Source organism: Salminus brasiliensis, chromosome 22 (genome assembly GCF_030463535.1).
Source record: "Salminus brasiliensis chromosome 22, fSalBra1.hap2, whole genome shotgun sequence".
NCBI classification, from domain to species: domain Eukaryota; kingdom Metazoa; phylum Chordata; class Actinopteri; order Characiformes; family Bryconidae; genus Salminus; species Salminus brasiliensis.
In genome coordinates, this window is record NC_132899.1 from 2550132 (window position 1) to 2577176 (window position 27045).

Genomic DNA, 27045 nt, shown 5'->3' on the forward strand with positions numbered 1-27045 from the left:
TTACTGGAGTCATCACTCATTCACCCCGAAGATGACAAACCCTTGGGGCTATGAAGGGAAGACCTGGAAACTTTCCAGTTCTGTCTTGAGTGACAGTCTAACCACTGCTTCTCCGCTATGGGCCGTGAAAAATGAATCTCCTCCAGCTGTCCCTGGTTATTATTCCCCACATATCTCCATGCTAAGCACCTCTGGCAGGCTGGAACAGGCGGAGAGTGACTGGTGAGAGTGGTGGTGTAACTGATAAGAGTGTAAAGCTCTGCTGTGTCTCTGCTGTTTATCATGCATCACTGACCTGAACTTGGCTTTGAAGACCAAACGTGCTTAGACGAATTATTCAGCATCTGAGGGTCAGGGAAGCACGTAAAAGAGCCTTCTGCTCAGAATCGATAAATGGGGCGCGGGCCATCCGTTACGCCTCGTCCTTTCAGGTTTGAGTGAATAGTTTGGGCACAAAATTCAATGGAACTTTCTTCCTTTACCCCAAAGTAATCGGACTGTCAGGGCAGGCTCTGTGCTTTCAGAACTTTCGCTGGAAGTCGGTCATCATGAAATGTTCACGTAAGTGTCCCTCCAGCTCTTGGGAATGTTCAAGGGGACCAGTAATAAGGAGAGCTTCTCAAACAAGAGCTTCTCAAACAAGAGCTTCTCAAACAAGAGCTTCTCAAACAAGAGCTTCTCATTCTGAAGAAAGAAAGTAGTGAGATCTTGTTGGTGAGCTAGTCTGAAGAACAGAGCTCGGTTCCTCCAGGGTTCTCCTGGACGCCCCCCGGTCCAGCCAGCACAGCGTGGAGGATGTGTTCAACTCCAGCAGCAGCAGCAGCAGCAGCAGCAGCTCACCTGATTTACCATCATTAAGCCCTGATTTACCACCAAACCAGGTGTTGATCTGAGGAGAACTCTAAATAACACTAGACTCCATGAGAGAGGAGAACTTTGGAGATGTTCTAATGATGAACACAGTGATGGAGAACCTCCACCACCACTTTCTGTAGGAGTGTTATTATTAGTGATTATTCTGATGTCAGTGTTTTATTTATTTATTTATTTATTTATTATTATTATTATTTTTAATTACACCCCCTCTCTCTCTGTCTCAGGCGGTCTACACGTGTCATGATGAACCTGCACTGAGTAAGAACGAGTTGGTGCTGACGACGGACTCCATTATTAAGAAAAGTGACTTTTCCTGCTGCAGAGACACGTTTCTCCAGGTTAGTCCGTTTAAATCAGACCCTCAGTTCAGATGAGACCATTTAGATATTCTCCTGCTGAGTCCTTTCTAGATCAGATGGGCCAAGGGAGCCTGTTTAGGTCTGATGCCTTTCTCCAGGTAAATCCATTTAGATCAGACTCTTCTTGATCCAGATCAGCCCATTTCAATTTATGTTGGTGAGTCTGGTTCAGTCACTCTCCCCTTTCTTCAGTTTAGACTATTTAGATCAGACGTGCCTTACTTTGACTTATTCTGTATAGATCAGATACTATTCTCTAGGTGAGACCATTTAGATCAGACTTGCCTTTCTTGGATTAAGTCTGTATAGATCACATGCCTTTATCGAGTTTAGACAATTTGGATCAGATGTGCCTTTCTCTGAGTGGATTTTTATAGATCAGATGTGGCGGTCTCTTGCTGAGACCATTTAGATCAGACATGCCTTTCTGACTGAATCTGTGTAGATCAGATGCCTGTCCCCAGTATAGGCCATTCAAATTAGACGTGCCTTTCTATGACTCATTGTGTATAGATCAGTTGCCTTTCCCCAGTTTAGACCATTTAGACCAGACATGCCTTTCTCGGACTGAGTCCAAGTAAATCAGACACTCAGATCAGACCTGCGTTTCTGTAGGTGAGGACACAAAAATAGACAAATACTACTTTCCAGGTGAGCCCATGTAGTTCAGACATACCTTTCTTCAGGTGGGTCCACATCAGACATGCCTTCCTCTGACTGAGATCATCATAAATACTCTAAATGAGCCTCTCTTGCCCTACAGGAGGGGTTCAGGGTTTGCGCCAGTGCTGATTTCACATTGATTCTGTAGATAAATTAACACCTAAAATCCCTCAGATCAGTAGAATAATGAGAAATCCGGTGCCTTATTTCCAGTTTGACGGTGCTCTACTTTTTTTGAAGGATCTTTCATTTCTGATTCTTTTAGTTGATGAAATTAAAGGAATATGTAAATTAACACATTAAACACATTAAAAATTAAAGTTAGGCTCCATCCAGGGGAAAAAAAAGAGTGAAGAATAAGTGAAAGACCAAAGCAGGTGGTTTTGTTAAAGCTGTAATTGATTCATTGTCATTCTTACCCGTCTGCACCACTGGGACTTACTGGAACAAATGTGTAATGTGAACGTCTGGCGTTTTCTTTAAGCATGTCCAGTATTATACGTCCTTATTATGAACATGATGTCTGAACAAAAAGCAGACCAAAATAAAAGAAGTTGATCTTTTAACAAAAGACACTGAACAAAAGACACTTTGAAGATCTGAGTTGAAAGAAGACTAAAGATCTGGTTAAAGTGCCGCTGTACCGAAGGTGACTGTGGAGCCGTGGTATCGTCTGGCCTTCTAGACGGTGTCCTTGTTCTGACCGTCAGTCTTCAATACACTGAAAGAAATGAAACCCGAAGGCTGAGGAGTTCTTCAGTGGTTAACCCATTCAGCTCTGTAGTTATGGTGTGTATGTTGTTGCTATAGAGACGTTATTTCATTGTAATTATAATTAATTATGTAATAAATTTCATTTATATTAGAGAGAAGTTCAGTGTTTGCAGACCATACGAACACTACCTTTAAATTCAGCAACAACACCAACAAAAAGTATAGTGTCCAAATGTTTGTGGACACCACTTCTAATGAATGAATAGGACTCTCTGGAGCAGATAAATAAGCATGAGCCTATTGGCTCCATGCTGCCTAATGCCAGGCGTGGGCTAGACGAGGGGTTGTGGGGAGCTGTGGAGCAGTGGAAGAACTGTTCTCTGGAATGATGGTGGAGGAGCTCCAGCCGATATATTTGGAGTCGGTTGAGTTGGGGAGGATGAGGCAGGGTGGTGATCATCATCCAACATCCTGACCTCGCCAACGTTCTTGTCGCTAAATGCAATCAAATCCTCGCAGCAATGCTCCTTCAAAACCTAGTAGAAAGCTGTTTTTCCTGAACAGTAGAGGACAGTCACTCCAACAGAAGCAGGATTTTAGTTTCTTATATAATCCCATAATTTAGAAACGACGAATGAGCAGGTGTCCCAATACTTTTGTCCAGATTTATTTATTTATTTTGGCCTGTGTCGGTCAGTACGGCCCCAGAGTGTGCATCAGTGTAGGTCCTCCTCTGGCCCTGATGACCTCTTCACACCTCTCAGATCCGAAGACCTCCTGGAGTGGTCCGATGTCTCTTCTCTGCACGCTTCCCAACAAAGTTACTCACGCTCTCGATGGGGGTTAAACCTGTTGACTCTGTTGCCATGACATCACTTGACCTTTGTCACTTCTCAGCTCACTCCATCAGTGGATGAGTGCCGGGTGGTCTCACATGGTCCTGTTTGGCGGATCAGGTCATGTTTGTGGTTCTTCAATAGCGTGTAAGAGATTCTTCAAACCAGTCAAACCAATGCACTTTTACTTACACTATGTCCAAATGTTTGTGGACACCCCTTCTAATGAATGCATTTACTTGCTTTAACTTGCACAGATGTGTAAATGCTCACACCTACAGCTTGTCTAGTCCCAGTAGAGAAGAACCTTTTGGCAGCATGCTGCCTAATGCCAGGCGTGGGCTAGGGGGGTATAAAGCCCCCCAGCAGCATTGAGCTGTGGAGCAGTGGAAGAACTGTGTTCTCTGGAATGATGGATGGTGGTGGAGCTCCAGCCAGTATTTTTGGGATGAGTTGGGGATGATATGGTGGGATGATCATCATCCAACATCCTGACCCCATTAATGCTCTTGTCACCAGACACAATCAAATCCTCACAGCAATGTTCCTCGAAAGCATACTTTCCAGGACAGTAGAGACAGTCACTCCAACAAAAGCAGGATCAACATTTTTATGCTCTTGATTTCAGAAGAAACGATGAATGAGCAGGTGTCCCAATACTTTTGTCCTTTGTTTAAATCTTGTTCCTATTCATCCGACAGCAAAGTAGCTCTTTAAGGTTGATGGACCTCCCCAACCTCCTCCTCCTCCTCTTCCTCATCTCTGCCTATTTTCCTTCATGTTTAAGGCTTTGACTGATACCGGCTCTCAGAAGTATTTGAAGGTAGAGGATTGGCACGAGTGTGTGTATGCCTAGGTGCATGAGTGTGTGTGTGTGTGCGCGCACTCAGGTTGGCTTAAGCATGGTCGAATGCCACAGAGGCTGAACGTCCCACTCAAATCTTAAATGTGTGTGTGTGTGTGTGTGTGTGTGTGTGCATAAGTCATATGGCTCCTTCAGGTTGATTAAGGAAGGAAAGCAGTGCTGGTCAGTTATCCATGTTATTTATCACTTTGAGTGACCTCTATCAATATAGTTATCCTCACTGATGCCTCCACCTGATCTGTACTGAAGACGATCCCACAAAGCCCAGAATTCATAGCTGTTAATTCTGTCAGTGTCAGAAACTCTCATTCTGAACAGGGCAGTCCGTCTCGCATCTGTGTTTCGTCCGTTCTGAGGGAGATCACACTCGCGTTCACCCGGCAAAAAACAACTCTATATAACGTTAGAATAAACCCAAATAAACATAGTCAGTGGTCAGTGAGCGTGTCTACCTGTAAAACTATAACATTAGAATGTGGTCAGAGTCAGATGTGCTGTTGGTCAGTAAAGGTTTTGAGAGGTTTGTTAGAAGAGCACAGGTCAAACATCACAGGTCTGGGTGCTGATCCTCTCTGTGTACTCCAGACCCTGTATGCAGGTGTCCAGTTCCACCAGCAGCTCACCTGCTAATGAAGCACTGCTTAGATAAACTAGGAGTTGGAAGGTGAACTGGGAATACTGGCCGTCATGGGAATGGTTGAGAAGACCCTTACTGCTCAGAACATCAGCTTTACATAGTCAAGTACTGTATATCATTAATGTGTGTGTGTGTGTGTGTGTATAATGTATATGTATATGCTATTTGTTTCTATTTTAATATTCTTACAAAACCCTTCTGAAGATGTTTAAGAGAAAATGTGGGTTTTATACTTCAAATTTGATTTTATATATATATATATATATATATATATATATATATATATATATATATATATATATATAAAAGCCTGGCTGTGAGTCCGTAATGGTCTCCTGTGGAGAATCTGTCCGTTCCCTGAAAAACTTCTTGTCTTGCTCACACTCCTCCTTCACCCTGACGGGGCTGCAGGATGTCCACTTTGATGTTTCTCTGCCGTTCTGATGCCGCTGTGTAATTGGTAATCATCACCTCAAATCATCCGAGCGGGGTTCTGCACGAATCTACCCAGAGCTCTGCCAGTCAGTTTAATGAGACAATTCAGCCAGGAAAAGAGAGGCTGTTCAGCCTCCAGGAGTGCGACTGCAGGAGGACGTGGAGTGATGTATGGGGTTTTTTTGATTGAATGGGGGTTTGTAGCACTGGTAACTGGTTCAGTGTGGTTTAAAGCTAGCATGTTGGGCATGGTGGTTCCTCTCAGGTCTGATGACTGGTGTTTACTGTGGTGTCTTTCTGTGCCTTTTTTTAATATTTACACCTCAGGAGATTAAAAAGTTCATCAGTGGAGTGTCTGAGAAGATCAAGAAGACCAGAGATAAATATGGAATAAACGATAACGGATCTACGGAGGTGAGAAAACACCTGCAGGACACAAGCACACATCCATACAGATGTATAATTCCTTGTAATTACACTGTCCAGTATCCACAAAGCGCACCTATTCCTGACCGTCATAAAGAAAAAGCCCTGATCAATAGGATGGGATGATCTGGAGCAGGATAGGCTAGAGGGGTAGCCATGGTATCAACCCCATATTCTCACCAGTCCGTACACTCTGCCATATCTATCCGACTCCCCCTTCCCATACTCGACCATATCCATTCCCATTCTCATATCAGCTATGGGGCAGCGCTTTCTCAGAGCACTGGGCAATGGATGACTATGGTTGTGGGTTTAATACCCGAGTTCAGCAAGCTGCCACTGTTGGGCCCTTGAGCAAAGCTCAAACTGCCCTCCACCCTGGGCATGTATGTTCACCGCACTGATGGGTTAAAGGCGGAGGGCCAAGTTCCATCAGCAGTTGGCGTAGGTGCTGGTGTACATGTAAGTGGTGGTAGTATAAGGTTTGGTGTTTGTGTAAATGGTGGTTGTGGGCGTAGGTGTAAATGGGGGGGTGGGTGTAGGTGGTGTTGTACATGTAAATGGTGGTAGTATAAGGTTTGGTGTTTGTGTAAATGGTGGTTGTGGGCGTAGGTGTAAATGGGGGGGTGGGTGTAGGTGGTGTTGTACATGTAAATGGTGGTAGTATAAGGTTTGGTGTTTGTGTAAATGGTGGTTGTGGGCGTAGGTGTAAATGGGGGGGTGGGTGTAGGTGGTGTTGTACATGTAAATGGTGGTAGTATAGGGTTTGGTATTTGTGTAAATGGTGGTTGTGGGCGTAGGTGTAAAGGGGGGGGTGGTGGGTGTAGGTGTTGGTGTACATGTAAGTGGTGGTAGCATAGGGTTTGGTGTTTGTGTAAATGGTGGTTGTGGGCGTAGGTGTAAATGGGGGGTGGTGGGTGTAGGTGTTGTTGTACATGTAAATGGTGGTAGTATAGGGTTTGGTATTTGTGTAAATGGTGGTTGTGGGCGTAGGTGTAAATGGGGGGTGGCGGTGGGCGTAGATGTTGGTGTACATGTAAGTAAATGTATGTGGTAGTATAGGGTTTGGTGGTCGTGGGTGTAGGTGTAAATGGTGGTGGGTGTAGGTGTTGGTGTACATGTAAGTAAATGTATGTGGTAGTATAGGGTTTGGTGGTTGTGGGTGTTGGTGTACATGTAAGTAGTGGTAGTATAGGGTTTGGTATTTGTGTAAATATTGGTCGTGGGTGTAGGTGTAAATGGTGGTGGTTGACGTAGGTGTCTAATACCCGGGGCTCGGCAAGCTACCAGGTACTGATGGGTTAAAGGCGGAGGTGCCAAGTTCCATCAGTGTCCACACTAATGGTGAATATGGGCGTTTTGTCTTGTCGTACATATCCATACCCTGTCTGAGCAGTACCAGTACCGCCCAATCCAATGTCCGCTCCCCCACACATCACACCTTTTCTCCCTATTTTCATCCATACCTTCATATCTATACCACTCATACCCACCCACACTGATTAATGGCCTTTTTTATATCAACCTTTTTTTTTAATTCTCTGTTGTTTCAGCCTAAAGTTCTGTACCAGCTGGACAGGATCACGCCGACCCAGCTAGAGAAGTTTCTGGAAACCTGCAGGGACAAATACATGAGGTATGGTGTTGGTTTTCCAATTGTGCCCCGTCCTATAAAATCTGCTGCCACGTCCACCCTGCGGAAATGCTCTCTTCAGAGTGTGTGTTTCTTATTATGAGACTGTTGCTGAGTTGACACTGAATTTCCATACACACACACACACACACACACACAGACACACACACACTTCAAACGACTTGCTTTGTCTCCATGGTGGGTTGGTAATCCCCCCCGCTCTGTAATGTGAAATGTGAGGTTATGTAACTAAAGGAGGTTTATAACGACACACTGTTGAGGTGTACAGCGTGGGATCTGGGCGGAGGTGTTGCAGCTCAGGGGCTCTGGAGGAGATGAATCCTTAGTGCTAATACTCAAAACCACGTCTGTCTCAGGTGTGACCAAAACGATCAGCATTTTAAACAGAACTCTTGAAAACGTCTCAAATCCTCAGAGGAAGACGGAGTGGTGAATTAAAACTAGGTGTAAAGGGTGGTGTAAATGACCGTGGTGTTGATGCACATGTTGGGAGGTGTAGGTGAATGTGAATGGTATGTGTTTGTTCAAAAGGTGGTGGTATAAGCACTGGTGTTAATGTAATTGTGGTGGTGGTGGAGTCTGTAAATTATGGTGTTGGTATTGTAAATGGTAGTGGTCTAGGTGTTGTCTAGGTGTGAATGGTAGTGGTGTAGGTGTTGTCTAGGTGTGAATGGTAGTGGTGTAGGTGTAAATGGTAGTGGTGTAGGTGTAAATGGAAGTGGTGTAGGTGTTGTCTAGGTGTGAATGGTGGTGGTGTAGGGGTTGGTCTAGGTCTAAATGGTAGTGGTGTAGGTGTCAATGGTAGTGGTGTAGGTGTCAATGGTAGTGGTGTAGGTGTCAATGGTTGTGGTCTAGGGGTTGGTCTAGGTGCAAATGGTTGTGGTCTAGGTGTGAATGGTTGTGGTCTAGGTGTGAATGGTTGTGGTCTAGGTGTGAATGGTTGTGGTCTAGGTGTGAATGGTAGTGGTGTAGGTGTTGGTCTAGGTGTAAATGGTAGTGGTGTATGTGTAAATGGTGGTGCTGGTGGTAGAGATGGTGTAGGTGGAAATGGTGGTGCCGTAGCTGTTGGCGTGAGAGTATATGGTAGTGTAGGTGGAAATGGTGTTGGTAGAGATGGTGGGGGTATAGCTGTTGGTGTGGGTATAAGTGGTGGAGGTAGAGATGGTGTAGGTGTAAATGGTGGTGGTATAGCTGTTGGTGTGGGAGTATATGATGGTGGTGGTAGAGATAGTGTAGTTGCAAATGGTGGTGGTAGAGATGTAGATGTAAATGGTGGTGGAATAGCTGTTGGTGTAGGTGTAAATGGTGGTGGAATAGCTGTTGGTGTAGGTGTAAATGGTGGTGGTATAGCTGTTGGTGTAGGTGTAAATGGTGGTGGAATAGCTGTGGTGTAGGTGTTAATGGTGGTGGTGGTATAGCTCTAGGTAGAAATGGTGGTGGTAGAGATGGTGTAGGTGTAAATGGTGGTGGTATAGCTGTAGGTAGAAATGATGGTTGTGGTATAGCTGTAGGTAGAAATGGTGGTGGTAGAGATGGTGTAGGTGTAAATGATGGTTGTGGTATAGCTGTAGGTAGAAATGGTGGTGGTAGAGATGGTGTAGGTGTAAATGGTGGTGGTATAGCTATAGGTAGAAATGGTGGTGGTAGAGATGGTGTAGGTGTAAATGGTGGTGGTATAGCTGTTGGTGTAGGTGTAAATGGTGGTGGTATAGCTGTTGGTGTAGGTGTAAATGGTGGTGGTAGAGATGGTGTTGGTGTAAATGTAAATGGTGGTGGTACAGCTCTAGGTATAATTGGTGGTGGTAGAGTTGGTGTAGGTGTAAATGGTGGTGGTATAGCTGTAGGTATAATTGGTGGCGGTAGAGATGGTGTAGGTGTAAATGATGGTGGTGGTATAGCTCTAGGTATAATTGGTGGTGGTAGAGTTGGTGTAGGTGTAAATGATGGTGGTGGTATAGCTGTAGGTAGAAATGGTGGTGGTAGAGATGGTGTAGGTGTAAATGATGGTGGTGGTATAGCTCTAGGTATAATTGGTGGTGGTAGAGTTGGTGTAGGTGTAAATGGTGGTGGTATAGCTGTTGGCGTGGGAGTATATGGAGTAAATGGTGGTGGTGTCTTTTTGGAAGTGATGTTCTGGGCATTGGTGTAGGTGTACATACTGAAGTGTTGGTGGTGGAAATGCTTTTGACCTCGTCACTGTTGATGTTTTGACGTGGTGGTGGTGTTGTATTAAACAGGGCCCAGATGGAACCGGGTTCAGCTGTGGGTGCTCTGTGTGCTCAGAGTATTGGAGAACCAGGCACCCAGATGACCCTGAAGACGTTCCACTTTGCTGGTGTCGCTTCAATGAACATCACCCTGGGAGTCCCTCGCATTAAGGAGATCATCAACGCATCCAAAAACATCAGGTAAGAGTCCGAGCAGCTGCTGTGAGACAGGGGCGCCCCGGGAGCGTTATCACAGGGTGAGAATCTCAGAACCACACGGCTAGAATCCAGAATTTCTTGTGCTCGCTACCGTCCCATCAGCTCATGAACCCCTCAGCGTTGAGGTTAAGGGCTGCTGGCGTCGTGCTGATTAACCTCCATTCTCTGTAATTTACTCTCACCCACATTAGCACTTGTGCTTTAACCGTCGCTGTGGGACGCACATCTGCAGACAGATCACGTCTCGGCTCTCATTGAGTGGCTAAACCTTGAGCCACAGCTCTGGAGGGCAGCCAGGAGGGCAGGATTGAGGGGTTAGCTGCTGTTTAACTTTGCTGCTCCAGGTCGTGCAACAGACAGACATGGAGAAAACACATGCACTAGAGTGTAACATGGCAAGAAGCTCCCCAGGGTAAATCGCCCTGCTTTTTGCATGTAGCTATTGAATGGCTGTGCCTTATTAGCTCTGGATTTTATCTGCAGCACAGCTTCAGAGGTCGGTCAGTCAGTCACACAGTGACCTAGAGGAAGTTGTCCAAGAAAGGTTGTTGTATATGTCAGATTATTGACGAACGGGAGAAGAGATGATTTAACAAAAAAATTATCAATAAATAAATAAACACCCTTTAAATGCTAAATGAGGTCTTTTGACCTCAAGAGTTCCACCCACCCACACCTGAATCGTTCTATCATAATCAACCCTCCATCATCAGTAGTTCAGGGTGGCAATAAGGCAAGGAAAGAAGTCCAGGGCTGCGTCCAGAAACCCCAAAAATTACTTCTTTTTCCTACCGATCCTCCTCCTACTCTCCTCCGTGATCAGGAAACCCGGATTGTGTGATGCCGTCTTGCTGCCTGTCCAAATACTGGAGGAAGCCGCTTAAAATTCACCCTTGAAGCGACTTCCAGCGGAGGAGATGTGAGCGTGTCCTACCCAGGAAGTCTTCTAAAGATTTTCGAGTGGCAGTTGCACACCCAGAGTCCACAGGAAAATGGAGAAGACCACGAATGCCGCCATAAATGTATATAATATATACATATTACTTATCGAATATTACTTATCTAATACAATGATCAGTAAAGCAATTATATAAATGTATTATTTTAGATAAACTCACACACTGCCCTGCTTATTTACACCTGGCTTATATAGCTAATAAAGCATTATTAATGGCCTGATTTCTAACAAGTTATTATTTTATATTATTAAATTATATTATTTTATATTATTTTATTTAGATTATACCATTTACTGTATCTCTGTTTACTGTATCAGTGAGCTTAAATGAGTTTAATTCACAATTAACGCAATTAAATGGACAGAATTGTTGTATATGTGCTGCTCTATACTACAGCTGTGATTGGCTGGGCAGTGGTAAATGGGGGGGGGGTGCTGAAAGAGTGTTGTGATTGGCTCAGTTCATCAGTAGTCAACATCATATCCAAAAGGGATCAGCTGTCCCATTTCCCCAATTATTGCTCTCCTTGGTTTCTCCACCTTCCGGGGGGTAGGCGAGGAGCATTAGAAGAGGAGGATTAGCAAAAGTTTCTGGACGCAGCCCAGATCTCCCTTTTCCCAACCACCTCTAACCACCTGGTCGATCCCATTATATCAGGGGTTAAGCTCCATGGGCGAAACTCCTGCGGGTTTCACAGCTTGTACACTGAACATGGTTTAATACGGTCAGATTCTTCCGCCAAAAAGTAGTTCCACAACAAATCAGTTAATACTATTCAACAGTAACAATTCCTAAAGGCATCTATTGAGCTCACTACACAGTCCAAGATAACTGCTGGTGCTGTAAGACTCTCCTTTTGTGGTGCTGATGGAGCTGTAGAGTATCTGGCTGAACTGTCCATATATGCAGATGTTCTGAATGAGTAGAGCGGCCACAGAAATACGAGTGGGACTTATGTAACATGCCGTAATGTGGCGCCTGTTTAAGAATATAGTCCCGCCCTTCAGCAAAAAGACCCAATCGGCTTGCTGGTTACGCCACAAGTGCAGGAGGATTGGCGTTCTAGTGGGGAAAACCCCCCTCAAGGTGGAGGTCCGCACAAACGCAGTTGCCAGAACAGGCTGGAAAATCTTATTTTTTGAGCCGAAACTGTTCATGAAGATTTGATCAGATGTTATCAGATAAATGATTATTTATTTAATATTTATATTTTAAAATCTGATTCTTATTTCTTAAAATCTGATCTTGTGTGATTGGAAATGACCACATGGTGCTGGCGTTGCGAAGCTGACCGCTGAGTGAACAGACTTGCTTCTCAGTTGTAGGGAACGGGTCAGCGGAGTGATACAGTTTCAGGGTGAAAAGCTGACGCTTCTCAACCAATCAGATTGTGAGGTCGGATTGAACAGTTAAAAGGGTAAAAAAAAAAAGGTAAAGGTGTGAGTATCTGTCTACTGTGCCGAGCCCGGGTATCAAACCCACAACCCTGTCATCAACAGCCCAGAGGTCTAACCGCTGAGCCACCCCTGCCCCTTGCTGCAGTTGTACAAATGTATGATAATGCAGAATATTTTGATTATAAAAGATATTATTTTATATTTTTATGATCACAATTTAATAAACAAAATGAAGGCTTCTAAGGTATTTTACTGCTGTTTGTCTTTGGACAGAGCTTATGGGAATGTAGTGGAATCATTAACATATATATATATATCTCTATATCTCAATTCATTTTAAAGTGGCACTTTATATATAATAATAATAATAATAATAATAATAGTAATAATAAGAGTTAAAATGATTTGACCATAAAAATAATGTTCTTTATTATACATGTATCTTTTCTTTCCCCCTCTCTCTCTCTCTCTCTCGCTCGCTCACTCCCTTGCTCTCAGCACCCCTATTATTACTGCTCACCTTGATACGGAGGACGATGCAGATTTTGCTCGGCTGGTGAAGGGCAGGATTGAGAAGACACTGCTGGGAGAGGTACACACACACACACACACACACACCACAACCTGGTTGAAACCATCCTGAAGCTGATCACATTCCCCTTCATTATCCTGCCCAGTCTCTCTCCGGCTCTTCAGTGACAGGAGGCCACAGGTGCTCTGCGTGCAGAGCGGTTCTCCAGCTGTAGTTTATTCAGTATTCCACATCTTTTGTACCAAGCGTTTGCTTTTGGGGAGGCTGCAGTGCTGACGGTCTGCCGACGGGTTTCACGGCTTGTATACCGAACATGGTTTAATACGGTCAGATCCTTCCGCCAAAAAGTAGTTCCACAACAAATCAGTTAATACAGCAGTAAATTTGAGTGAGGGGGATGAAGTTAGCGATCATATCAGACAGGCCAGTTGAAACATTTGGGAGTAATAATTTTTATTACTTGAATAATGTAATTATTAAATAATAAATAAATCATACATATAGTAAGTGTAGTTTATTCTCTTAGTCACGAATTCGCTGGATATTCTAGGGTAGCAGGAAGACCAATATACCACTTCAATAACAAGAGCATTTAGCATCTACAGGAGCCGCGGGCTTACTAAGCTTCCCTCCCAACGCTTCATAAAGGCGGGGGCCGGTGTGATGGGACTGCTGACGAAACGGCGTGAGACATCATCACAGTCGTGTGTTTGCCTACTGTGTTCATTACTGTCAGTTATTGTATTCATTTCTTTATTGCGTTAGTGTGTGTGTGTGTGCTGGTGTGTACAGTTGGTATAGTGATTATTTGGCGTGTGTGCGTGTGTCAGATTTCAGAGTATATAGATGAAGTGTTTCTGCCTGATGACTGCTTTATACTGGTGAAGCTTTCACTCGAGAGGATCCGCCTTCTCCGACTTGAGGTACAGAATACACACTCTGTTTTTATATATATATATATATATATATATATATATATATATATATATATATATATATATATAAATATATATATATATAAATATATAAATATATATATATATATATATATATATATATAAATATATAAATAACAATAATAAATGTGTATATAAATAAATAATATATATGTATTTTTATTTGTGTGTGTGTGTATGTATGTATGTATGTGTGTGTGTGTGTGTGTGTGTGTGTGTGTGTATGTATGTGTATATATATATATATATCCCTAGCTCCTCCACAGTCTCTCCTACTCTGTACTCTCAGGGTCTGGTCTGTGTGCTATCTGTACTCTGTGATTAGAGTCTGAGATTTATTCTATTGATCTTTTCTCTGATTGTGTTTCTTACAGTGAACACTGCCAGTTACTCTAACCATCACTTACTCATCAACTCTCAGTCCTCCTCCGTGTGTGTGTGTGTGTGTGTGTGTGTGTGTGTGTGTTTGTGTGTGTGTGTGTGTGTGTGTGTGTGTGTGTGATGATTTAATGGTTCTGTGTGTCTCCCTCTCTCAGGTGAATGCAGAGACTGTGAGGTACTCTATCTGCATGTCGAAGCTGAGGGTGAAGCCGGGGGATATTGCGGTTCATGGTGAAGCTGTGGTTTGTGTTTCTCCCAGAGAGAACAGCAAAAGCTCCATGTACTACGTCCTTCAGTGGCTGAAACAGGAACTGCCCAAGGTTAACATACACCCCCCCACACACACACACACCTACACAAAGCTTTGCAGATAAGTGGTGCAAGGGTGTAAAAGAAAAACAAAAGTAACAATATGACGAGGATAATATTATTATTAATAATAATAATAATGACAGTCAAATTTATTTGTATAGCTTTTTATAACTGGTGTTATCACAAAGCAGCTTCACACAATCAGTAATTAGTAAAAGACAGAAAAAAAACAACAACAGAAAAAAACAAAGTCTAAGACCCCCAGTGAGCAGCCAAAGACCACAGTGGCACATAGAGAAACTCCCTCGCGATCCGTCCTCCTCTGATCAGAACTATTTATAAATGAATATTATTGATAAACATTACCAAACCATCTAAACTGTACTCCTGCTCAGGTGTGCAACATATTCATAATCGTAATAAAATCTAAAATCATGGTGTAGAATAACTTAATATAGTCCTGACTGTGCTGGTCAGAGTAATGTTGGGTAATATTGGTAATATTAATAGTGGCAGAGTTTTATTTGTAATGTTGCCGTCATGCAGAAACCTTGTATCCCAAAACAGCAGCTTTACAGGAGGAGGGAAAACCCTTCTGATCTTTCAGTGGAAGTTCAGGTCATTTTGGGGCATTTCTACTGGTCCATTTATCATGAGCCACTGCAAAAATGGCAAAACATGTTTCTTTGGTGTGACTGTGATATACTACTATAAAATGGTTTTATTCATCATAATTTTATTACATTTCTATTCGTATTTTATATTTAGTACATGCAACGTGATGCATTTCAAGCCTTCATTTTTGTTGTACTGTTTAATAATACATAATTATAATAATCTCAAATTATTTGAATATTTAATTTTGATTTACTAATTAAGCAGTGATCAGCATTAGTAAAAAAAAAGCAATGGCTTGAAATATTTAATTTAAATGTAATGAATATGAAATTACCATTTACCTTTTTTGAATGAAATTATAAATAGAAATAATTTATTGTATGTATAAAATATATAGTTCACAAAGTGTTTTACAGAAATATAATACTGTTAGAATTAAAAGTTACATACATTTCAAATGACAAATATAAAAAAATTAGCACTCTAAAGATAATAGCCGTTTTGCTAGAATGCTGCTGTATACTCAGGTACATAAGGTTTAATCAACTGTCCACACAAGGTTTTCCAGGGCTTTCCATGTGAAGAACCCTTTAAATGGACATGAAGACATTTAAAGCAGCATTATGTAAAAAATGCTCCTGGACTCCCCCTATAGGCTGGGAGCACAATTCACTTCAACTCCACTTCTGTAAATGCAAATCCTACACTTTGAGCTCATGGACAGCTGTACACATGCATTTCTGGACAAGCTGAGAGCTGCAGAAGCTTGATCTGAAGGTGGAGCAGCATGTGGGCGGAGGTGGTAGAGTAACACTACAGGATTTTACACTAATATGACTCTATGGGTTCTGCAGCGTTACACAGCAGCAGTTCTGGAGAGAGGTTCTCCTCCTGCAGCTCCACCACCAAACCTCCATAGTGCAGTAGCAGCAGCAGCGCTCCGGCCCGGAGTGGGAATGACGGAGACGCCGTTTTCCCCCTGTTAGTCAGTGGAGCTTGGAGTGGTCATGGTTATAATATGAACCACTGCATTTACTTAAGAAATGCACTGTGGAGGTCACTGCTGAATACTGTAATTGCAGTTATTAATACGACAAGAGATTTATGATTATTGAACAGTAGCTTTTACAGCACGCTGGTTAAGTGACCCATACTTTTAAGCATGCGTGGGGTCAACTGTTTAATGGTTGATTGCATCAGAGATTAATTATGTGTGTTGAGTGTAGGCGTGATGGGATTTTCAGTTTTAATGGGGGGTTTATTATTAGAAACCTTTTATTGCTTTAAAATTAAGTTAGTGTGTGTGTGTGTGTGTGTGTGTGTGTGTGTGTGTGTGTGTGTGTGTGTGTAGGTGGTCGTTCAGGGTATTCCTGAGGTCGCCCGTGCTGTGATCCACATTGATGATCAGAGCGGCAGGCAGAAGTTCAAACTGCTGGTGGAGGGGGACAACCTGCGCGCTGTCATGGCAACACACGGCGTCAACGGCAACCGGACCACATCCAACAACACATATGAGGTGAGAGTTCCTGCATCTGCACTATATGGACAAAAGTATTGGGACACCACTCTGCATCACCTCTGTGATTAAGGTGTCGGATTCAGCCCTGTTGCCACTACAGCCATCAAATCCTCACAGCAATGCTTCTCTGAAATCTAGTAGAAAGTCTAATTCTCTGGACAGTACAGACAGTTACTCCAACAGAAGCAGAAGAAACGAATATTTTCTGCCAGCTGGATTCTGTCCTGCTGATGCAGCGTTTCATCATGCTTAGCTGCATGTATAATTAATTAATTAATTAATTAATTAAATTTATTTATTTATATTATTTACAGTCATTTTTCTTTTGTACTATTTTAATGCCGAGGATGTTAATTTATCAAGTTACAAACAGACCCAAAGAAATAATCTAAAGCAAGATGAACTCCTTAATACCCTTGATTTCAGATAAATCAATGAGCAGGTGTCCCAATACTTTTGTCCATATAGTGTACTTTATGTAGTGTGCAGAAGGATGGAGGGTTTTGTTTTTTGGGAAACCCCATTGTATCCCACACTGTACAGTTGAGCTCATCGTTTGTGTCCTCGTCCCCGTTTGTGTCCGTGTCCCCGCACGAATGGGTTAAAGGCGGAAGCTAGATTCCATCAGTGTCCATCACTAATGGTGAATATAGTTGTCTTGCTTGTCTCTCATGCAAACAGAATGGCTTGGCTCCCTCTGACTGGCCACTCTATGCAGTTATCCCCTGACCCTGTATGTATTTATTTATTTATTTGTTTGTTTTTAAGGTGGAGAAGACTTTAGGCATCGAGGCTGCTCGGACCACCATCATCAATGAGATCCAGTACACCATGGTCAATCATGGCATGAGCATCGATCGCAGACACGTCATGCTGCTGGCTGACCTAATGTCCTACAAAGTGAGTGACCATTAGGGGGCAGCACTACTGGTGCATAATTCATAGATGAGCTTTGTTAAGGCCTCAGTTCTGCATCTACAGGTTTTTGGCCTGTAATTCGTGTTCTAGACCAGTTGTCTGTGCTGTGCTCTAAGACCGAGCACTACCTCCACCATGTTTGGCAGATGAAGCACCTCTATAGCTTTAATAGTTTATAGTTTAAAATAAATTGTTAGTTTTTAGATTAGAGTTTGCTTTTAATGATCTTTATCTTCCTCAGATTGGTTGTAGAGATTGGTTGTAGGAATATTGTTTTTGTAACTGTTTCGATTCCACCTTTTTAACGGGTGTAATGAGACCCCCAGCCGACCTGGCTGACAACAGCAGCACGTCGTGTCACGCATGTTGTAATCTACCACCTCAGTCATAAAAATTTTGCTGTGGATACTGAAGAGCATGAAGAGAAACAAATGTATGCCGTTGTATGACATACTCTATTTGGACAAAAGTATTGGGACGCCTGCTCATTCATAGTTTCTTCTGAAATCAAGGGTATTAAAAAGAGCTGATCTTGCTTATGTTGGAGTAACTGTCTCTACTGTCCAGGGGTAAAGACTTTCTACTAGATTTTGATGAAGCATTGCTGTGAGGATTTGATTGCATTCAGCGACAAGAATTTTAGTGAGCTCAGGATATTGGATGGAGAACCCAGCTCAAGGCTGGGGGGTTTTATACTCCTCTAGCCCCGCGCCTGGCATTAGGCAGCATGGTGCCAATAGGGTGCTTTTTTTTTTTTTTCTGTGCAACTTAAAGTAGCTGAATGCATTTATTAGAAGAGTTGTCCACAAACTTTTGGACACTGTATTTTGTATGTATGAAATATTAAATATGTGATTATTTTTAGCTATTATTAATGTTTTTTCTTTTTCTGGCCACTAGGGGGAGATCCTGGGCATCACTCGCTTCGGCCTGGCTAAGATGAAGGAGAGCGTCTTGATGTTGGCGTCGTTTGAGAAGACGGCTGATCATCTGTTCGACGCTGCGTATTTCGGACAGAAGGACTCCGTGTGTGGTGGGTTTTTAATAAGCGTCCAGCGGAGAGTTTTAAGGGGTTATCAGATGATGATTCTTGCGGTCAGACATGATCTTTATGAGCGTTAAGGTCAGTTGTCAGATTAGAGAAACCCGTGATTGATTCGTCTGAGGGCGATCTTGAATGGAAAGGTCACGAAAGCGACGGCTCGTCTGTGTATCGAATTCCCTCCCGCACCAAATGTCAGTCGGACAAAGCCAGGCTTGCCTCTGTAGTTTACAATGTTCTAGATAACAGTGAGTCATAGTGTAAGGAACCACATTATCCAGTCCATCAGAGATTACTGATTACTGAAGGAGAGTGTGTAATGATTGACCTGCAGTTAGCACCATGCTAATAGGTCTGTACTGACTCCACGTTCCCAGCGGCCGATCATTCAGCAGCTCTGCTGCAGCGTTTATTAGGGAAACGGCCAAACCGGGACTGAAACCAGCGACTATCTGCTCAAGTTAAAAGCAGCTGGACTCCACAGCGACCCGTCCACAGTACCAAAGAACCCCCAGCGATGTGTAGCCAGGAGCGTCCAGCCACCTGAGGCTCAGATCCACCTGTTCAGAGGATGAAGCCTCAGATCTGAGAGCACAGAGTCGAGGGAACGGGTCTTAGGAGAGGCTCAGGCTCAGTTAGTAGACTGGCTCATCCAGGTTTACTAGCTTTCCCTTTCACTTGAACTTAGCATGTCGCTAAAACTCACAACTACGGTGGGCTTTGTTGTTTTTTTTTTTTTGTTTTTTTTTCCCACCTGTTTTCAGAGCGTGACTTTACTGAACAGTGCGCTCCTTCATGTTTCAGTACATTAAAAGACAAGAAATCAACAATATAAGAAAATTAAAAAAAACTAAGACCCCCAGTGAGGAGCTAAAGACCACAGTGGCAAGGAAACTCCCTTAGAGCTGGAGGAAGAAACCTTGGGACGAACCAAGACTTACAAGGGGGATCCGACCCATCCTCCTCTGATCAGAACTATTTATAAATTGATAAAGTCACCATATCATCTAAACTGTTAAACTGCTCAGATCTGCAGCATATTCATGATCATAATATAATCAAAAATCATGGTGTAATAAAACTTATAGTCATGGCAGTGATGGTCAGAGTAATGATGGGTAATAGTGGTGATATTAATAGTGGCAGATAAGAGTTAAGAGTCCATTTAGGTTTGAACATGGTCATTAGGCAGGTAGCAGTGGTAGGAGGGTGTGCAGCTGGTCTGACACGGGTGGTGGAGGGAGCCTGGTGGTTGGACTGGTGGGTGGCAGCTGGTAGAGGGGAGTCTTCCAGCAGTTTGGGCCAGAAGGTAACACAGACATGGGAGCACCCTGAAACGCTAGCGTCCATCTGCTCCACCGTCGACAAACCTGAGTGATTGACAGCTCCAGCTTCTCAGTGTACTACAATTCCCTGCGTCCGTGAACCCCTGGACCTACAACCTTTATCTAAGGGGGAAAAAGTAATCACCAAAAGCTAAACTAAACCGATGAGTTTCAGCCTAGATTTAAAGATTGAAACTGTGTCCCCGCTGAGGCTTTCTAATTTTTGGGAGCGAGGCCATGTAGGGCTTAGTAGGTCAATAGAAAGATTTTATAACAATATGGAATTTAACTGGAAGCCATTGCAGTGCTGATAGAACTGGACTGATATGCTTAGACTAAATTAATAAGCATTTGGCTTATGCTCTTATCCTAACGACTTACGTGGTCCTCTTATTGGTGTAGCGCAGCCCAGTCAGCCAGACCGATAATCGAACCACAGTCTTCCACATGGTGTAGTACAGGGTTCTTCAAATTCAGGCCTAAAGGGCCAGAGCCCAACACAGTTTGGTGGTTCCCCTGCTCAAACACACACTGACTACACCTGGTAATTAGCAGACAGGTGTGTCCAAGTGGGGAAATCCCCAAACCGTGCTGGACCCTGGCCCTCCAGGGCTGCATTTGAAGAACACGGGTACAGTTGTAGGAGGGTGTGCAGCTGGTCTGACACGGGTGGTGAAGGGAGCCTGGTGATCGGACTGGTGATTGGCAGGTGGTCGAGGGGGGGAGTCTTCCTTCCTTTGAGAATTGTGGGCCAGTGTCAATTTTTCCATTTGTGTCTGCAGATGCTGATAGGACTGTTATTAGTATTATTATTATCATTATTATTATAGTATAATAATTTATTATATATAATATATTTATTAATAATAATAATATATCTAATAATACATTTCTCTCTGTCTGTCTGTCTATCTATCTATCTATCTATCTATCTATCTAGGTGTGTCGGAGTGTATTATAATGGGCATTCCTATGAACATTGGCACTGGGCTGTTTAAGCTCTTACACAGAGCGGATAAAGACCCCGTTCCCCCTCGGAGACCCCTGCTGTTCGACAGCCCGGACTTCCACATCCCGCTGGCCTTGTAGCGTGTACACACACACACATACCATGGAGCTCCTCGCCCCCTCAGCTGGTTTTTGGAGCGTTTTGAACCAGTCAAGTGTGGAACAGTGTGAGCACTGGTGCGGTTCATGGTCCGTTTTTCAGAATCCCACTGTTCTAGGTTTCCGGAGAGCGCAGGGACTAAGCGTACGGGCTGTAGAGTTTTGGGTTAATCTGGGTTTGTTGATTTTTGTCTTTCAGAACTTCCTATGAGAATGTTTGTTGTCTCCACTTTCTTTTTCTTTTTCCCTGAGCGGCGGCTCTCAGCTAGAAGAATTCCCCGCCCACTGTAACGGGTTCAGTGAACCGGGCCTGCTTAATTCACGCCTGCCTGGTGGAGCTGATTGAACTCAAACCCGAGGTGGTTTCATATAATTTAATAACATTTATTGAACTGTTTTGTTCCCATTTGCCTTAAAATACACTCTAAAAAACAAAGACGCCTGAAGGGTTCTCTGGAGCGACGCCACGGAAGAACCAGTTCAGATCATTACTGACCAGCTTTTCTGTTAAGGAGTTGGGAAGAACATGTTTGAAGAACCTTCACATACTGCTAAGGGTCTAGATCTGTTAAACCTGTGTTTGGTGGTTCTTTACACTAATGATGCTTAGAGAAATAGTTATTGGACTGATGCTGTAGAAGGATCATCTGTGGTTCCTTCAAGAACTGTTGATTAGATTAGAGTGTAAGGAACATTAGCAGTAACCTTCACATACTGCTAATGTTCTATATCAGGTTCTAGATCAATTAAACCTGTATTTGGTGGTTCTTCACACTAAAGGAGAAATAGTTATTGGACTGATGCCTTCAGAAGAACGTTTGAGGTGTGAATTTGTGATGGTGTGTGTTGGGTTTTTTGGTTTATTTATTTATTTATTTTTGTTTGAGAAGAACCTCCACATACTGTTAAGTGTCCATACCAGTTTTAAAGGTTCCATACAAAAGGGTTTTCATCCTTAAATCTTAAATCTACACTGCGGCAGAACCATTTTCGTTTTCCCTCAAGACCGGCCCTGTGCAAATTAAACGGTTCCATGCCAGTTAAACCTTTATGTGGTGGTTCTTTACACTAATATCATTGCCAGGAATAGTTCTTGGTGTGATCCTGCAGAAGAACCAAGTTCGGTTCACTCAAGAACTGCCCAGTGGGGTGGGGTGTGAATGGTGGTGTTTTGTTTGTTTTAGTTTTTTTTAGTTTTTTTTTGAAGAACCTCCACATACTGTAATGGTTCTGTACCAGCTAAAGGGTTTGAAATCTTAAAGTTCTGTAAAAAGGTTCCTCACACGTTGTATTAAAAAAAATCTTTGGCCAATACTGCGGAAGAACCATTTTCGGGTTCCATCAAGAACGACCCTGTACAGATGAAAGGGTTCCATTCCAGTTAAACCTTTATTTGGTGGTTCTTCACACTAATGGTTCTTCTACAGTATCAGTCCAAGAACTATTTCTGTAAATGTCATATATGGTTCCTTCAAGAACTGTGGATAAGGTGTGAGAGTCAAGGACATTTTTAAAGAACCTCAACATACTATAAAGGTTCTGTACCAACGAAACACTGATGTGATTTTTACACTAAAGAAAAAGGAATGGTCCCGCACTCAGGAAATTTTATAATTATAATTTTTCAAAGAAGAACCTCCACATACTGTAAAGGTTCCTTACCAGTTTAAGAGTTTTAGTTAAATGGACCTTAAAGTTCTTTAAAGGTTCCTCACATGTCCTTCCGCAGTATCGTTCGAAGATTTCTTTGAATGGAACGTTTTTTGGTTTCCTCAATAATGGTCCTGTACAGATAAATGGATTCCATGGGGTTCCACATACTGCTAAGGTTCCATACCATTGGAACCTTTTATTTGGTGGTTCTGAACACCAATGACACTTTCGTGACTAGTTCTTGGACTGATGCTGCAGAAGAACCATCTTTGGTTCCTTCAAGAACTGTGGATAAAGTGCAAGAGTGAAAGTTGTGTTTTTTTTTTTTTGTTTTTTGTTTTTTCTTTTTCTTTTTTTAAAGAACCTCAACGCACTGTCGAGATTCTGTGCCAATGAAACCTTTATGGTGGTTCTTCACACTAATGACATTTAGAGAAATAGTTATTCATATTTGGTTCCCTCAGGAACTGTGGATAAGGTGTGAAAATGTCAGGGATGGTTTTAAAGAACCTCAACATACTATAAAGGATTTTTTAGGAGAACCTTTACAGTAAGTGAAGGTTCTTCACCAAAAAAAATCAATACCAGTTAAAGGTTTTTGGGTTAAATGGACCTTAAAGTTTTTTTAAAAAGGTTCCTCACACGTTGCATTCACAGATTCTAATCTTAGAATGATACTGCGGAAGAACCAATTTTGGTTCCTTCAAGAACGGTCCTGTACAGATTTGTTTTCTTTTTCATGTATCGTGGAATTTTTAAAAATGTTCTTCTCACTCGACGCTCATTTAAGAAACTGTTCACTCAAAAGAAAATTTTTCACTCAAAGGTTCTCCAAAGGTTCTCCAAAGAACCCTTCTGGCTGCTTTGTGTCAGAGTGTAAAGTGGAGTGATTTGCTGTGACTCGAGCCTGTGCTGGAAGTGTATGTTGATGTATATATGTGCTGAACGTTAATAAACATTATTCGAATTTATTGATCAGTGCGTCTCTGTGCCTCAGTGCCTGAAGCCTGTTCTGATCAGCAATTCTTCCATTAGGGCGGAGCTGCGGGACTGCTCCGTCACTTTCAGCCCTGCTGCTGTTCTCATGCGTCCAGCACTGGGAGCGTGAAAGCCAGCAGGGTCCCCTTCATCCTATCCACCCAGAGAGGACAGGGACCTTACGGATGGCTGGGGCAACGCTTGTCAGACCTATTTTAATGGTCAAAAGTATTGGGACACCTGCGCAGTCATTGTTTCTTCTGAAATCAAGGCTATTGAAAAGCGCTGATCCTGCTTTTGTTGGAGGAACTGTCTCTACTGTCCAGAGAAGAAGGGTTTCTACTAGATTTTGGAGTAGAGCGTTGCTGTGAGAATTTGATTGCACTTAGCCGCAAGGGCATTAGTGAGGAGAGGATGTTGGTGAGGTCAAAGAACTAAGTATTATCATTTTAGTTCCAGTGACTTTTACCTCCTGTAAAACGAGCCGTAATCCTGTGCGAATTGACCTGTAGGTCAATGTTGCGTCATGTCCTGTGGCAAAGAACTTTTTTGTGATTTTTCTCGAGTATGGAGGAACTCAAGGCTTTATCTTTTTGGGGGTGAGGGTGTAGCAGGTTTGTCGGGTCAAGGGCGTCATTAGACCCACATGCCCCAGTATACTGTGGCTGTGCCTCACTAAAATCAAACCGGTTAAGTCTAGTTTGTTCTTCATTGTTGAGCAGAACTACAGGCACTTCATTTCCCAGAATGCCTCAGAAGCTTGGGCTGCTTTCAGTCAGAGCCAGTTTTTATTTATTTGTTTGTTTGTTTCTTTTTGAGAGGAGTCATGGACATTTGTAAATAAATAAATAAATAAATATATATGTATGTATATATATATAATTTACAAAAAAAGTCACGCAACAGACAAGCTAATGTTAGCTCATAGCTATATGTGGTGGTTATAGCCTCTTATAACCATATAACCAATTTTTTAAACCAAGCTGTCATGGTTAGCATAGTTAGCACTGTGCTAATGGCCTGCACATAGGCTTCAGTATGTGTTAGCTAGCTACATTATCCTTGTAGCTCGAGTGTAAAAACAAACTAAGGACACCAAACGCGTCCTAGCCGATCAGTCACATCTGGGGCAGGTGGGAAAGGTGGTGTAAATTTCATTTTTTACATTAAATTCAACATTAAAAATGTCACACATCTGATGACATTTTCTCCCATAGGGTTTTGAATATAGGCTTTTTAGAATTGGCACAACTGACACACACACACACACACACACACACACACACACACACACACACAGTGTTAAATATATATATTTTAATCTCTTCTAATCTTGGTGAGATATGCCAGACACGGTCGCCCATCTCCTCTGCAGAGCTGGAGTTTAATGAGCTGCATGGCTCTCTCTGGCAGCAGCAGCAGCTGAAGGGAAAAATCGGCCGAGTCTGGAGGAACCGTCTCTGAAAAGCAGCGGCGTTATTATATAATTGAGGAGGTTCGAAGCAAGTATGGCTGTTAACGATGTTAGAAACAGCAGGGCGTCTTCACAAGCCTGATGGTAGAGTGATAAATGAATGATGCCCCCCTTCAGGTGCTGAGAGGGTGGCATTTACTATTGAATAGCCTACAATCAGGCCTCGGGTCAAGATTGAAAAAAAATAAGGGGGTCAAAAGTGGTTCAAACTCTTCCAATGAATCCATTGAGCTGTTTTAAGCTGCACACATTGCTGACAGAGATGTGCAAATGCACACACACAACTTGTCTAGTCCTTGTACTGTACTGCCTTTAGAACCCATTATTGGCACCATGCTGCCTAATGCCAGGCGTGGCTATAGAGGGGTATAAAGCCCACCAGCAGCATTGAGCTGTGGAGCAGTGGAAGAACTGTGTTCTCTGGAGTGATGGATGGTTCTCCATCCAATGTTTGTGGGACGAGGTAGAATTCTGGTCTTCCAGTATCCAATAAAACCGTGTAGAAAGTCGTCTTCTCTGGACAGTAGACGACACTACTTCTCTGGCCATACTAGTACACTGTATAGTACACTGTTGTACAGCTTTAGCTGTATGTCCAGCTTTATCAGATCAGTGGTGGTGCTTCAGTGCTGTTGTGTGTGAGATCTCAGGCCTATAAATATTTCCATCTACATTTACGGCCTTCAGCAGACGCTCTTCCCCAGAGCCACTTACAGCAGAGCTTCACTGTTTACTCAGGAAATACACTCTGCTCACTGAGTCCTCTCAGAAGAGGAGGGTCTTCAGTCTGGGTTTGAAGACAGTGAGTGTTCGGACACCCAGGGGAAGCTCGTTCCACCACTTCGGTGCAGGACAGAAAAAAGCCTGGACGCTCGTCTTCTGTGGATCTTAAAGGATGGCGGGTCGAGCTGTATTTATAATCTACACAGTGAAGCTGCCAGCACTATTGATAAAGCCTGAGGCAGTGTGTGTTGGAGGGGAGCTGAAAGCATCCGTCTCCCTGGTACACGGCTTTGTACATTCAGCAGACGTAAACAAATGGAGCAAATGTAGGGACATTAATATCAAACAGAGCTCTCTCTCACTCACACACACACACACACACACACACACACACAGGGAAGCACCAGCATCACAGAAGGCCAAGGGAAGACTAATGAAGGAGTAGATACAGCAGAACTAATGAGGCCTTAAACGAGGAGCAGGTGCAGCTTATCAGAAGTGAGGGACAAATAAGGGACGAGTTTCCCTCGTTTCTGTCGCTTTGTGCCATCCAATCGTATTGGTATTCTCTCTCTCTCTCTCTTTCTGGCAAAGATCACCCAAAGCCGACTACGAGAGATGGGCCTATCACACCACATGATCTCAAAGGTAAGAGTGCAAGTATTTGTCCTCAGCATTTCACCCAGAGTGGCAGGCCTTGCTCAAGGGCCCAACAGTGCCAGCTTGCCAAGCCCGGGAATCAAACCCACAACCCTGTGATCAACAGCCCCAGAGCTCTAACCGCCGAGCAACACTGCCCACAAAAAAACAGGGGCGATCCTGAACGCAGGGGTCAGCACAGCCGGAGTGCAATGGCTGAGCTACACCCTGGGTGAACCACCTTCTTGATCACGGTATCTCCTCTGCCAGGTAAGTATCACACTGGCGCTTAGTTATTACATAACTCTATGATTCTATGGACAAAAGTATTGGGACACCTGCTCATTCATTGTTTCTTTTGAAATCAAGGGGATTCAAAAAGAGCTGATCCTGCTTTTGTTGGAGAAGGCTTTCTACTTGATTTTGGAGTAGAGAATTGCTGTGAGAATTTGATGGCATTCAGCGACAAGAGCGTTAGTGAGGTCAGGATGTTGCATGATTGATTACCACCCCAACTCATCATCCCCAACTCCCCAGCTCATCCCAAAAGTACTGGATGGAGCTCCACCACCATAAAAAATCTAGTAGACACAGTTCTTCCACTGCTCCACAGCTCAATGC

The 27045-nt window shown here is 43.1% G+C and overlaps 1 protein-coding gene and 1 pseudogene across 1 annotated transcript in view; one reads left to right on the forward strand and one right to left on the reverse strand.

Moving 5' to 3' along the window:
- Window positions 1–23551, forward strand: part of polr3a (polymerase (RNA) III (DNA directed) polypeptide A) — a 50239-nt gene extending 26688 nt beyond the window's left edge. Inside the window, exons 21-31 of the mRNA XM_072667610.1 lie at window positions 1101–1214; window positions 5713–5799; window positions 7365–7447; window positions 9703–9873; window positions 12746–12839; window positions 13610–13702; window positions 14272–14436; window positions 16398–16562; window positions 17334–17465; window positions 18384–18516; window positions 20791–23551. Coding sequence (XP_072523711.1) covers window positions 1101–1214; window positions 5713–5799; window positions 7365–7447; window positions 9703–9873; window positions 12746–12839; window positions 13610–13702; window positions 14272–14436; window positions 16398–16562; window positions 17334–17465; window positions 18384–18516; window positions 20791–20939 — 1386 coding nt within the window. The 3' untranslated portion in view covers window positions 20940–23551. The remainder of the gene's footprint in view (window positions 1–1100; window positions 1215–5712; window positions 5800–7364; window positions 7448–9702; window positions 9874–12745; window positions 12840–13609; window positions 13703–14271; window positions 14437–16397; window positions 16563–17333; window positions 17466–18383; window positions 18517–20790) is intronic.
- Window positions 23552–26553: 3002 nt separating this feature from the next.
- LOC140544566 (U1 spliceosomal RNA) lies at window positions 26554–26702 on the reverse strand (annotated as a pseudogene).
- Window positions 26703–27045: the final 343 nt, after the last annotated feature.